Raw genomic sequence first — 15,069 nt, 5'->3', positions numbered from 1 at the left:
TGTTTTGTTGTGTATAAGGTCACTGAGTCAGTACCGACTCGACAGCACCTAACAACAATGACAACAGTGGAAGACAGCATGATACAGTAAAAAGTATTGTGTACTAGCAATGGAGCTGCAAATTAATTTGTTTTGTAACCTTAAGCAAATTATTTTATGATGTATAAAATATGGACTTGCACTGTTGTTGTTAGGTGCTGTCGAGTCGGTTCTGACTGTAGCGGTCCTGTATAGGATTTCTGACTAGCAGCTGGTGGGTTTGAACCACCAACCTTGTGGTTAGAAGTCCATTACCTATATGCCACTAATTGGCCCTTGCTAGTCCTGGTGTGGCACTGTAGGCTAATGTGCTGGACTGCAAAGTTGGTTTGAGCCACAAGGTCACAGGTTCAAGTTCGCCAGCTGCTCCTTGCAAACCCTATACAGTGTTGCTATTGGTCGGAACCAACTTGACGGCACTTAACAGCAGCAACAACCTAAGATTCTGTAATTCTATAATAACTTTCCCCTAGGAAATGGTAGTGACTAAAGAAAAACTACTGTATTGTCTGTAGTGTCACAAAGTACATAGATGCTGAGTTAATCTGGAGTGTTTTTTGTGCATTGCTTCTGCTGTTTGTTATCAACTTTCAGCATATTAAGATATATTTACATGTTTCATTTTAGGTGCCCTAATGCATGAGTTATCAAATGATGGTGCTCGTAGACAATTTGAATTTTATCTGGAAGAAATGATTCTCCCTCTTATGGTAGCTAGTGCCCAGAGTGGAGAACGAGAATGCCACATAGTGGTGCTTACTGATGATGATGTAGTTGATTGGGATGAAGAGTATCCACCACAGATGGGAGAAGAGTATTCACAAAGTAAGTGTTGTGGCATGTTTTTCTTTTTTTGAAATATCACAAGTTGTCTCTTCATCTTTTACAATATTAATCAATTTCATTGTAAAAAAAAAAAAAAGATAAATTTCTATAAAGAAAGTTCATTGTACTTTTAATGCACCAAATCAAAACCAAACCCATTGCTGCTGAGTTGATTCAAATACATAGTAACCTTATAGAACAGAGTAGAGTTGCTCCATAGGGTTTCCAAGACTTTAAGGAAGCAGACTGCCAACATCTTTGTTTCACAGAGTAACTGGTGGAGTTGAACTCCCAATCTCTTTGAGTAGTAGCTTAGTGCTTTAACCACTGTACCACCAGGGCTCCTTTATCTCACACCAAGAGTCAACACACTGTAACTTCTAGGCCAAATCCAGCCTACCACCTATTTTTGTAAATAAAATTTTATTGGCACATAGTCACATCCATTCATTTACAATTTGTTTAAGGCTGCTTTTATGCTATAGTGGCAGAATTGCGTGGTTGTAACTGAGACTTCATGGCTTATGAAGTCCAAATTCTTTACTTTCTGGCCCTTTACAGAAAACAATTGCCCACCCTTGCCATACTAAGAAATAATTTGTTCTTTGTTAGTCTCTGGACCTTAATGGATATATATATATATATTTTGTTTTGTTTGCATTTAGAAATGAGTAGATGTCCTTATTATTAAAAATAAGCTTTTGAAAAAATGAATTTTTGTGTATAAAATGAGAAGATTCAACTTACTGATTTTTCAAGCTAACTTTAAATTCTAAGTTAGTCTTTTTTAAATATCACATGTGTATCTGATCTTTAGAAAGGTTTGTGGAACTATAGTTGTTTTAGGTATTTTTGACCATAGTAGCATATCTTGAACAACAATAACTAACATTTTTCTTTTTCCTCCCTCAAATATTTTCTGATAAAAGTTTTTGTTGTTTTTTTTCCTTAGAAAATTTGTCTTCTATTGTTTCCCTTGATGAGCTCAGTAGAGCATTTTTGACCAGTTTCATAGATTGAGAAGAAAGAATGAATGATTTCAGGAACTAAACAAAATAGCCCATCCTGATATAATTCTGTACTCTAGTCTGTTGACTCAATGAGTATTAGGGTTTAAGTGAAAGTACAGGAATATAGAAAGGCAGCAAAGAGTTTTAGCCTCTGATTCTTCTATTTATTTACCTTCTCTAAAGAAAAGCAGACTGTAAATGCTATTCTTTCTGACTTCTTAATAAGATTTTCAAAAGAATATTTTAACACACATTATGGTAGCACTTCTCAGTGTTTACATGAAGATGATTCCTTTGAGTGATAAAAGTGTTGTGATTCTTTTGTAACCAGTTGTAGCGATAGGTATTTCTGTTTCTGTACTCAGTCCTAGGCTCTTTGTTAAGAATGCTGTTTTTAAAAATATAATATATGGAATAAAACCATGAATAAAAACAGGAAAAAATAAGGGTTACCAAAAATCAAAAGAAGTATGCCAAATTATTTTCTATTAATAGAGAGGAATGGACAAAATTGTAATTTGTATTTTCTTTTTCTAAAAGTTTAATTCTAAGAGTGGTACTAATTATAGAACACAGGAATGATAATAAGTAATACAGGGATTAAAATAGACCTGAATTTCCTTTCTAATTATTGAACTTAACATTTCAATTTTTGTTTTCTTGGTTTTTTTCCTTAAACTCTGAAGGGAAGGTTAAAGGAATTGAAAACATTTTTACTTAGTTTGTCAAAATATGTTCCATATGAAGTGTATGATTTGTTGAATGTAAAACTAATGATATGCTTCGTAAACATTCACTCAATTCACAGTAAAAAGTTAAGAAAAAAAAAATTTCATCTTGGTCCATGGTATTTTAACTTAGAAAGGATTCGTTTGGGGAGATAGAGATCTTCAGTCTGGTTTTCCTAAATGTAACTTTGTGATACCATCCTTTCTGAGATACCAAATAGTATTTATCTTGAAATATCAGTAATCTTAGGGATATAATAGTCACAAATTTACCCCATGAATAGCATCTGTGTGTATTTTCCTCGTAGTGGCTCCTATAAACCAGCATGTTTGGTTTGTGAGTGTATTTTTCTTCTTTTGAAAAAACCTTTGCAGTTCACCTTTTAAGGGAGATAACTCCACCTGAAAAAGAGAAGGCGAGGAAGGTCCATCAGTCTAACTCCCTGAAGTTCCCAGCACATTTGGAAGACTCAACATGTTGTTAGTGGATTGTCTGTCCTTTGCAAAGCCAGTTTGCTCTAAACAGACTAACCTGGGCAGAACATGCTCGAATCTGCCATCTTTAACATCAGTATGAAATGGGGCTATTCGCCTGAATGGAAAACAGTTTGTGGGGGGAAGGGTGTCTTTATCTTTTGGGGAAGTTATTAATAGTTGCTCAATCCATGAAATGTTAAATATGTCTGTTTTGTACTCTTTGACAAGGCAGTTCTTTTCCTTCAAACTAGGCCTTTTAGGCATAGCAAAGTTTTACTTTGCCTACTTGATAATAATGTGGTAATCTTTTTTTTTGGTTCTTTTATTTGAAGAAACTTGGGGGCAGATCCAACTCCAATAAGCCTTCATGTGACACAGCTTTCAGGAGATTTCTTCTTATGGATTGGGTTACCTGATTGGTTATCAAAGCTTTTCTTGTTTCAACCTAAGTAGACATTTGCTTATACATTAACTGTACTGAATTGTTGTCCTGTCATGTTGGCTAGTCATCCTTTGGCATCATTGCATCCATCCAGTATTTGGGCTTTTAACTGTCAGCCCCCTTTAATGACCAGATAAATTTAACTTCCTCTCTTGTGTTTTTATTTTAATTAGAAAATATTTTTGTGTTTTTGTTTTCAGTTATTTATAGCACAAAATTGTATAGATTTTTCAAGTACATTGAAAACAGAGATGTGGCCAAATCAGTTTTGAAAGAGAGGGGTCTTAAGAAGATTAGATTGGGAATAGAAGGTAAGACATCTAAATTATTTTCTATTAGTTTTCTTTTGATAAAACAGGATTTAAAAATTGGATTTTCTATAGGATATAGTTTGAGTACTTTGAGAAAAAGTCTGATGGAAGGTAAGAATTTTTTTTCATTATTTTCTGTTTTGTTTTGATAAAGCAAGGTTAAATAATTGGGATTCCATGTAGAATATAGTTTGAATACTTGGAGAAAAATTCTGACAAATTGAGTTTGTAATACTCACTGTTACTCAATTCCTATTCATAGTAACCCTGTGTAGGGTTTCTGAGGTTGTAAAATATTTATGGGAGTGGAAAGCCTCTTTCTCCTGAGGAATGGCTGGTGGGTTTGAATGCTAATCTGTGATTAGCAGTCCAGTGCTTATCCCAACAGACCTATAAATAATAACATTCAGCTTCCTTTATCTGAGACTACAGAGACCATTAAAAACTTGTTGCTGTTGAGTCAATTCCAACTCATAGTCGCCCTATGTTGTTGTTGTTAAGCACCATCGATTCAGTTCCAACTTACAGTGACCCTGTATAAGGTTTCCAAGGAGCAGCTGGTTTTAGGTATTTGTAGGACAGAGTAAAACTGCCCTGTAGGGTTTCCAAGGCTATAATCTTTACAGAAGCAGACTGCATCATCTTTCCCCCCAGAACAGCTGGTGAGTTCAAATTGCCAGCCTTTCAGTTGGTAGTTGAGTGCTTAACCACTGTGCCACTAGACTCCTTAACCTTATTGGTCCTTTTCTCTAAATGGTATCAGTAAATATGCTTTCTGTTTCAGCCTTTTTATTTATTTCGTAGGACTCTCCAAATTTCCTACACTAAAGACTAATCTATTTTGCACCCTCTCTACCACAAGTTCCTCAAAAGGAGTCTGATTATTAGAGCATTTAATGTGTTGACTTTTGTGGATGCTAAACTGGCCTGATGTATAAGGAATGCTGGGAGGAGGACACGGTAGAACTTGGATATGTGAGGAAAGATCCTTGTTCTCTGGTACCATATTCACATTCAGATTTGGCTGAACTCAGTCCTATCTCAGGACTATTCTACTTAACTATAAGCAGATTGCTGGGAAGTGGGGTGGGTTTTCTTCAACAACAAAAAATGTTTTGGATGGTAGCTGGGATAGTAATACCTGCCCAGATCTTTTGCACACTACAATTCCACTAAGAGACTGGATTTTTTTGTTTGTTTTTTTCACCTATCCCTTAAAGGAACAACATGTCTCATTCAAAGTTGAGTTTGAAAAGAAGTGTAAGATTGTGGTGGCTTGCTAGTGCTGTTAGCAGACCATATCCAAGATGGCCTAACTCGCATCATTAGGAACCTTGTCCCGAGCTCAGTGGAAAGCTCTCTCTATCAGAATATTTGACTAAGACTTAGAATAGTTCACAAAATTTAAGAAAACCCGAAATAATATTGTTGAATTACAGTTGCCCCAGGAAATTCAAGGTTAAGTGATAAAGTATGTAATTATATGGGATATCGATTGACTCTTCATTTCTGGGCAAGAATGGCAAGATAATAGTAGAACTGTCTTTTAGCACTGAAGGCTCAGAAGCCTAGATTTCCCAGTTCTGTCATTCTAGATGTAAGCAAAATAATAATACCTGTAAGATAAAAATCAGCTTGAAAAAAATTGAACTTCTCTTCATTTAATATATTGTTGTGTTGTTAAGTGCCATTGAGTTGCTTCTGACTCATAGCAACCTTGTATAGGATTTCTGAGGATTGGCTAGTGGGTTTGAACTGCTGGACTTTTAGTTGATGTTGTTAAGTGCCGTCGAGTCAGTTCCGACCCATAGCGACCCTGTACAGGGTTTCCAAGGCTGTAAATCTTTATGGGAACAGAAAGCCTCATCTTTCTCCCATGGGGCAGCTGGTAGTTTCGAACTGCTGACCTTAAGGTTTGCAGCCCGATTCATAACCACTACGCTACCAGAGCTCCTTGGGTTTTTAGTTAGTAGCCCAGTAATCATTCTAGTCTGTGAAGCTTTTCTGTTTTTTGGGTTTTTTCTTCTTAATATTTTATTACTTTTTAGTGAAAGTTTACACAGCCAGTTAGGTTCCTCTTTAACAGCTTTCATGCAAATTGTTCAGTGACATGATTTACATTTATCACAATATGTCAACAGTTTATGTGTTCTATTTGTTACCGTTATAGTACTGTAATATCCCTGTCCACTTTTATCTTTGCTTTTGAGAAATTGTTGACCTTTTAGATCAAGAGGCAAAATCATCATATACATTAAGGTGCATGGTTTATAATCAGGGAAGCTGTGCATCAGGGTTGGATCCTTTACCATATTTGTTCAGTATGTATGCTGAGCAAATAATTTTTTGTTGGACTATATGTGAAGAGTGTGGCATCAATATTGGAGGAAAGCACATTAATAACCTGGGACATGCAGATGATAACAGCCTTACTTGCTGAAAGTAAGGAGGACTTAAAATATTTACTGATGAAGATCAAAGACTAGAGTTTGAGATGTATGGATTACATCTCAACATCAAGAAAACAAAAATCCGAGAAACACTGTTGACTGACGATGTATAGAGGGGATTGTAATCAATGTAATGAAACAAGTCATATGAATGGCTGAATGTGAAACTGATGATGTGCCCTCCCTGTAAACTTTCACTCAATCCACAATAAAAACCTTAAAAAAAAACCAAAAATCCTACCAATTCAACCAATAAGCAGGACCATGATAAATGGAGAAAAGATTGATGTTATCAAGGATTTTATTTTACTTGGATCCACAATCAAGCCCATGGAAACAGCAATCAGGAAATCAAACATGTTACATTGAGCAAAATCTGCTGCAAAATATCTTTTAAAAGTGTTTAAAAACCAAAGATTCACTTTGAAGACTAAGGTGCACCTGACTCAAGTCATTGATACATTCACTCAACTTGTATGCATGTGACAGTTGACCAATGAATAAGGAATGCCTAAGAAAAATGGACTTCTTTGAATTATGGTGTTGGTGAAGACTATTGAGTATACAATGGACTATCAGAAGAACAAGAAATCTGTCTTGGAAGATGTCCCCTCGGAGAGCCAGAATGCTCCTCGTAAGTGAGGATAGTGAGACTTCATCTTATGTACTTGAACATGACATCAGGAGGGACCAATCCTTGGAGGACATCATAGTTGGTAGAGAGTTGATGAAAAAGAGCAATACCCTCAAGTAGATGGGTGGACACAGTGACTGCAACAATGGGCACAAATAGAGGAAATAATATAAGACCAGGCAGTGTTTCGTTCTGTTGTACGTACATAGGGTCTTTGTGAGTTAGAACCAACTCTATGACACCTAACAACAACATAGATACTTGTATACGTTTGTAGCTATATATGCATCTGTACCTACCTATGTACCACTTTGTCTGTACTTCTCTATATGTGCACAAATGCTGTCAGTTACTCTGGTTGTGCTGTGCTCACTACATCCCCAATTGGTGCCTTTTCCCCATCACAAGATAAAAGTGTCTACTGTATGAAGTGTACTTTCCCCAAACCTTCCCTCTTTGTGGTAACCACTAATGAACATTGTTCTCTCCAAGTTTATCTCTTGTTATCTTACTATAAAAGAGGGATCATTCAGTATTTCGTTATATGATTGATTGATTTATGTCACTTAGCATTATGTCCTTCAGATCCATTTATGTTATGTTTCATAGACACATAGTTGTTCTTGTGTAGTATTTCGTTTTATGTAGGTACAACAGTTTGCTTATTCATTCACCATTGATGAACAGTTTAGGTGTTTCCATTTATTTGCTATTGTGAAGAAAGCAGTAGTGAACATAGGTGTTCATGTCTTTAACAAGATTCCAGGAATTGACAGAATACAAATCGAAATGTTTCAGTAAAGTGATGCAGCACTTAAGGCCCTCAATATTCTATGTCAAGAAATTTGGAAGACAGCTACTTAGATAACTAATTGGAAGATATCCACATTTGTGCCTGTTCCAAAGATAGGTGAGCCAACAAAATGTGGAGATCATCGAACAAGATCATTAATATTGTATGCAAGTAAAATTCTGACGAAGATAATTAAAAAACGGTTGCAACAGTACATCAACAGGGTGCAACCAGATAGCACAAGCTGCAAGAGGATGTGGAATGAAGAATATCATTGCTGATGTCAGATGGATCTTGGCTGAAGATGAGAATATCACAAAGATGTTTACTTATGCTTTATCGACTATACAAAGGTATTTGGCTGTGTGGATCATAACAAACTATGGGTAACATTGCAAAAAATGGGTATCCCAAAACACCTAACTGTGTTCATGAAGAATTGATACATAGACCAAGAGGCAGCAGTTTGAACAGAACAAGGGAATACTGGATGGTTTAAAATTTGGAAAGGTGTGTATCAGAGTTGTAGCTTTTAACCATACTTGGCACTGTAGGATAGACACTGGATCACAAAGTTGGTTTGAACTGCAAGGTCAGTGGTTCAAACTCACCAGCCGATCCTCAGAAACCCTAGACAGGGTTGCTATGAGTCAGAACCTACTTGATGACACTTAAAAAAAACACAGCAACATTCAGTCTTTATGATGAGCAAATAATCTGAGAACCTTGATTAGAATTAGAAGAACATGGCATCAGCATTAGAGGAAGACTCATTAATTATGTGCAATATGCAGATGATACAAACTTGCCCCCCCCTTCTTTTCCCTTGTTTTTCTTGAAACTTGTTAACTTTATTATTTTGTCTTTTTGGTCTTCTGTCTGACTCTGTTGTTGTTTCCTTTGCTTTTTGTAATTTGGATATTTTATTCTTCAATTGCAGTCGTTCTATATTTGTGGTTTTGTTGTTGTTGTTTTAATATTTTCAGTTTCTTTAAGTGTCTCATTTTGTTCTTGTTTCCTGAACTCTGCTAGTTTGTTTTCTATGTGCTTTTTGCTTTCTTTAAACATATTTAGAACCGTAGTCTGAAAATAATCAGTTCTTTGCATTATTTTGGCTTCCATAAAGATTTCAAGTTTTGCTTGAAAGAGTGTTCCTTGTGATTTCGTGTATTTTACAAACTTCTGTTGTGTTTGTGCCATTCTGTTATTTATTTTAAAAATTTGCTTCTAGTTTTATATTCTGTTTGCTGTGGAAGAATTTTCTGATTGGGTACCCTGGTGACACAGCATCCAAGTGCCTGGCTGTCGACCAAAACCTGGGGCCCAAACCCACTAGCTCTTCTGTGGGAGGCAGACCACCTCCTTGCAGACCCCTTAGAGCCGTGGGAATCCCACGGGGTAGATTTCCTAACCCAGAAGGTTTGCTGTGTGTCAGAATGACCCAGCTGCACTGGTTTGTTATATTCTCCTTGGAACCACTAGATGGCACGCCTATCCTTGGGTGTTTATTTTTTTCCAGTACTAGTTCAGGAATTCTGTATGTTTGGTCTCTGGAATGGAATTCGTTATGAAAGTGCTGGTAGTGGGGAGTAGGAGATTTTGTTGGTCAGAGACATTGCTGTAAGTGGTAGGGCTCAACTTTGCTGTGGTGACTGTGGAGTTCTCTCTGTTTACATTGATGTTCCTGCACACACATATTCTCAGTTTCATATGGATTGCATCCTTTTTGTTCCTGTCAGTCTGATGAATTCCCCTTGCCCTGCGGCCCTTGGAGTTCCTCCCAGTCCAAGCGCCCATCTGTCACCAGCCTCAACAACATTCAACAGCACTCTTTTAGCAATGTGGTCTGTCTTCACCCCTCCTCCCAATTGCATGTTCCACAAACAGGTGCTCTAGGATAAGCACTTGATGAAAAGGTTGGTTTGAATTGAAATGTCAGCGGTTCAAACTCACTAGCTTGAACAATACTTTTTTAAAACTCACTAACTTGAACAATACTTTTTTAAAAAATGGAGCTTAAGTTTTGTAAGATTAGCTTCTTTACTGTATCCTGGGTTTGGGAGTGTTATCCAGGCCTTGTCCTAAAATGGCACTTGTGATGTTCACAAGTAGAATCTCCTGGCTTCTGAGCTAACACCATTCCTCCTATTCTCCCCTTCTGGACTCAGCCTGCCTCTCCAATACCTCAGCTGCTGTCCAGAGTTCTGCTCAGTCTGTGCTCGTTTGTACTCATTCATTGTTTCAGTGAGGTCATTGCTGGGCGAATAAACTGGAGCATCCAACCATTTTGACATCTTGTCCCGCCTCTCTATTTTTTTCTGATTTTAACTATGGACTAACTGTGGCCCATCTATCTAAATCCAGCCCATAACCTGTTTTCATAAATAAAGTTTTGTTGGAACAATGAGCATGTCAAAAGACTTGCACATCCAATACATACTGCCTACAGCTGTTTTTTTAAAGTGATGGAGTTGAGTAGTTGCAATAGAAACAGTATGGCCTACCAGCCTGAAATAATTACTGTCTAGTCCTTTATGGAAAGGTCTGAACTGGCAGTTCTTGCTAGTAGGAAGGAAGAAATGAATTTATAATACTTTATCTAAAGAGAAATTGCCTTACTGGTAAGTAACTGAAAAAAAATTCTAAAAATAGGATTACCCTGCTTGGTTGGACTCAAACTGCCTACTTTATGGTTAGCAGCCCAGTGCTTATCATCCAGAGCCATCGTGCTCCCCTTCAAAATGATCCAGGTGGTTAAAATATTGGCCTTGCTGACTTAGATAGAGAAATACCTAGAACATGAAAGTGGAGAGCTCTACAGATTTCATAATAAAAAAAAAAAGTCACAATAAAAAGATGTGATTTAGGATTAAGGAAAGGAGGAGGCTAATATGACAGTAAGTTGTAGGCTAAAAGGTCAGATCATCTGTGAAGAGAATGGATCCAGGAGTATCAAGGATATCACAGCAAGACTCCAAGATATGCACTAGATTACATACCACTGTATTGCAGACACATCCCTTCATTCTCCCACTTTAAAAATGTTTTCAGTGGTTGGTATAGTGACCTAGAAAATGTGCATTCATCAGTAGGACTTGGGTTTCTGTTTATTGAATTGTTGACTATTTTTATTAGCAGCCTGCAACTGTGTACAACAGAAAGAAACTGCCTGATCCTACGTCATCCTTACAGTTATTGTTAAAATTGAGTCCATTAGGCACTATGTCAGACAATCTCATTAAGGATTTTGTTCTTTCCACTGATCCTCTACTTTGCCAAGCATGACTACTCACTCCTGATCAGAGTACAAAGTACATGAGACAAAGTCTCTAGGAAACTTTCTGGCTGTACTTCTTCCAACACAGATTTGTTTGTTCTTTTGGCAGCCCATGGTATATTCCATATTCTTCATCAGCACCATAATTCAAATTCATTATTTTTTCTGTGTTCTTATTCACTGTACAGCATTCGCATGCCTATGAGGAGACTGAAAATGCCATGACTTGGGTCAGGTGTACCTTAGTTCTCAAAGTGTTACTCTTTAACACTTTGTAGCCGTGGAGTCAGTTCCGACTCATAGCGACCCTGCACAGGGTTTCCAAGGCTGTAAATCTTTACGGGAGCAGAAAGCCTCATCTTTCCCCGCGGAACAGCTGGTAGTTTCAAACTGCTTACCCTGAGGTTAGCAGCCTGATTCGTAACCACTATGTGACCGACCAGAGCTCTGTTTAACACTTTAAGGAGGTCTTTTACAGCAGATTTGCCAAATGCAGTATTTGATTTCTTGACTCTTGCTTCCGTGGACATTTTGATTATGGATCCAAGTAACATGAGATTCTTGACGTCAATATTTTCTCCATTTATTATGATGTTGCTTTTCAGTTATGAGAATTTGTTTTATGTTGCGGTATAATCCATGCTGAAGGCTGTAGTCTTTGTTCTTCATCATTAAGTGCTTAAGTCCTCTTTACTTTTAATATGATTGCACCATCTTCCTATCACAGGTTGCTAATGAGTCTTCCTCCAGTTCTGATGCTTGGTCCTTATAGTGCAGCTTCTCAGATTATCTGCTCAGCATACTCATTGAATAAGTATGGTGAAAGGATACAACCCAGACACACACCTTTCCTGATTTAAACACACAGCATCTCCTTGTTCTGCTGCTTCGTCTGTGTACAGGTTCTGTGTGAGCACAGCTTAGTTTTCTGGCATTCCCGTTCTTTTCAATGTTATCCATAATCTGTTATGATCCACACAGTCCGAAGCCCCGGCATAGTCAGTAAAACATAAGTAAACATCTTTCTGGTATTCTCTGATTTCAGCCAAGATCCACATGACTTCAGCAATCATATCTCCTTGTTCTAATTGAATGACTGCTTCCAAGTCCTTTTTCAGATTGAATTTCTGGCAGTTTGTTGTCAATGTGTACCACAGCAACTGGTTTTGAATTATATTCAGCAAAATGTTGATTGAATGTGATAGTAATGATATTGTTCAATAATTTCCACATTCTGTTGGATCACCTTTCTTTGGAATGGGCACCAAAGTGGATTGTTTTCAGTTAGTTGGCCAAGTTAACTAACTGTCTTCCAGATTTCTTGGCACAGATGAGTGAGTGTGTCTAGTGTTGCCCTGTAAGTTGAAACATCTCAATTGGTATTTCTTTCTGGAACCTTATTTTTTACCAATGCCTTCTGTGCAGTTTAGATATCCTCTTTCAATTCCACTGGTTTTTGATCATGTACTTTCTCCTGAAATGGTTGAACATCGATCAGTTCTTTTTGGTATTCCAAAAACTCTGTATTCTATCTAATTTTATTAGATGTTTTCTGTTTTAAAATATTTTGCCCATAGAATCTATTTTGCGACTCAAGCCTTGATTTTTTTCATTTCTTTCAGTTTGAGCAATAGCGAGCATGTTGTTCTGTTTTGGTTTCATAACTACAGGTCTTTGCATGTTTCATTATAAAACTTTACTTTGTCTTCTTGAGTACCACTTGAAATATTTTGTTTTGCTTTGGTTACTCTACACTAGTGTGGTGCTTGTAAGATCAGAACTGGACTTCTAACCACAGGTTGGTAGTTCAAACCCCCCAGCCACTCCTTGGGTCACTATGAGTCAAAATTGACTCAATGGCACTTAACACCTCTACAATTTTCGGAGTCTCTTCTGACATCCATTTTATTCTTTCTTTCTTGCCTTAGTTATCTTTTGTTTTCTTCATGTATTACATTCTTGATGTCACTCCACAGTTCATCTGGTTTGCAGTCATTTGAGTTTAATGCAGAAAATCTGTGTATGAGAAGTCTCAATTCAGGTGGGATATAATCAAGGTCATACTTTGGTTCTCATGATCTTGTTTCCGTTTTCTTCATTTTCACCTTGACCTTGCATATGAGCAATTGATGGCTTGTTCAGTAGTTGACCCTTGGTTGTGTTCAGACTGATGATGTCTCATTCCGCATATGAAGTTAATTTGATTCATGTATATTCCATCTGGCAAGGTCTACATGTATAGTTGTCATCTATGAAGTATTCCATTTCATTTTTGACAGCTTCCAGTTTTTCAAAAGTTCATACTTGGCACATTCCATGTTCTTATTATTAATGGATAAACATTTGCAACTGTTTATTCTCATCTTGACCTGTGCTACAAATCAACAAATTAAGGTCCCCCAAACTTTACTGTGTGCACATCATTAAGACCAACTCTGATTTGAGAAAGCAGTTAATATTTTATGTGCCTTCCAACCTGACAGGCTCATCTTTCAGCACTAAGTCAGACAATGCAGTCCTGTTATTAAGATCTCCATTGGCCAGGTTTCCTAAAAGCAGATTGCCAGGTCCTTCTTCCTCATCTGAACGCTCTGCTGAAATCTGTCTCCCATTGGTGACTCTGCTGGTATTTGAAACATGCATCACAGCAACGTGCAAGTTACCATAGTACAACAAACTGACAGACCGTAGTAGTAATTGAAGACTATGTAGATGGAGTATTGATTGCACTTTCTTGATTACTTTCCTTTTGATTTGGGTTTATGGTAGTTAAGCTCACTCTAGGTTAAAATGGGTGAGCAATATTGTGTGTTTCTGTGTGTATCCTCAGTTTTTAAAACTCTTTCTCTCCTTTAGGATATCCTACCTATAAGGAAAAAGTAAAGAAAAGGCCTGGGGGCCGGCCAGAAGTGATTTACAACTATGTCCAAAGACCTTTTATTCGAATGTCCTGGGAGAAGGAAGAAGGAAAAAGTCGGCATGTAGACTTTCAATGTGTAAAGAGTAAATCTATTACCAACTTAGCAGCAGCTGCCGCAGACATTCCCCAGGACCAGCTGGTAGTCATGCATCCAACTCCACAAGTGGATGAGCTGGATATTCTTCCTATCCATCCCCCTTCTGGCAACAATGACCTCGATCCTGATGGGCAAAATCCAGTGCTGTGAGGCTGATGTTCTTTGAAACAATAGCATGCTACTCTTCAGTGACGTTGTACTCTCCTCATTCTGCACTGCAAGACCACTCTTCTTCATTGTGAGATGCACATAACAATGTTTAGGATACTGCAGTGTAGGCTTTTTTAAAGACCAAAGGTAGCTGGATGGTTTTTTAAAATGAGTACAATTCTAGCATCCTGAGGTCCAGTTACATATAAATGTATTTGTTTACCAGTAGGTTTGTGAAATTGGTTCTTTGTATGGGGACAGTCCTTTTTCACATATCTAGATCTTTTCAGAAGTGGTGGAAATTGGTAGCTGGGGTACCTTCAGTCTAGATTGATATTGGCCACAGCCCAGATAAAATGCAGAATATTATATTGTTGCACTTTATAAATGGTGGTTAAATGGAGCTATTCAAGCCATTTTTATAGTTGTGATGCACAATGTAACTTAAGTGCTTCTATCAAAGTATCCCTCCAGTAATAATATGTGTAATTTTTGCCCACTGATGAGCACAAAAGGAGTATTTATCATTGGGCCTGTTTGAAATGATCAGGATGAGATTCCAGGCCCATATCTTACCAGTTCTGATAGTTCCAGTGCCATTTTCACCCTTTTAGCGTGAGTCCCATGCAGGGAGTGTGAACATCAGAGGTGGTTTCTTATCCAGTCTGCCTTACCCTTCATCTGTTCAGATATTTATTTACTAATGGGTTTTTTTCTTAAGAGTTATGGGATAGGAAAATGAAGTGTTTGCTCTTCATTTACTAAATGATTGTAAACTCAACTTTTTCATCAAAATAAAATTCCATTGTTTTACTGTTTCTGAACAACTTTATAACCACCTTGACAAGGTTTTTAGCGTCTTATTGCTGTAAGAATAAGTAGAAACCAAATAACAGTTCAAGGGACTCCAATTTGA

The 15,069-nt window shown here is 37.3% G+C and overlaps 1 protein-coding gene across 1 annotated transcript in view; it reads left to right on the top strand.

Moving 5' to 3' along the window:
* BTBD10 (BTB (POZ) domain containing 10) overlaps positions 1-14,976 on the top strand; it is a 65,291-nt gene extending 50,315 nt beyond the window's left edge. The window contains exons 5-7 of the mRNA XM_006865825.1: positions 667-864; positions 3,722-3,832; positions 13,843-14,976. Coding sequence (XP_006865887.1) covers positions 667-864; positions 3,722-3,832; positions 13,843-14,153 — 620 coding nt within the window. The 3' untranslated portion in view covers positions 14,154-14,976. The remainder of the gene's footprint in view (positions 1-666; positions 865-3,721; positions 3,833-13,842) is intronic.
* The last annotated feature ends 93 nt before the right edge of the window (positions 14,977-15,069 follow it).

This window comes from Chrysochloris asiatica, unplaced genomic scaffold (genome assembly GCF_000296735.1).
Source record: "Chrysochloris asiatica unplaced genomic scaffold, ChrAsi1.0 scaffold00083, whole genome shotgun sequence".
NCBI classification, from domain to species: domain Eukaryota; kingdom Metazoa; phylum Chordata; class Mammalia; order Afrosoricida; family Chrysochloridae; genus Chrysochloris; species Chrysochloris asiatica.
The sequence above is the reverse complement of the archived record's forward strand: the minus strand, read 5'-3'. Positions and strand labels throughout refer to the sequence as shown.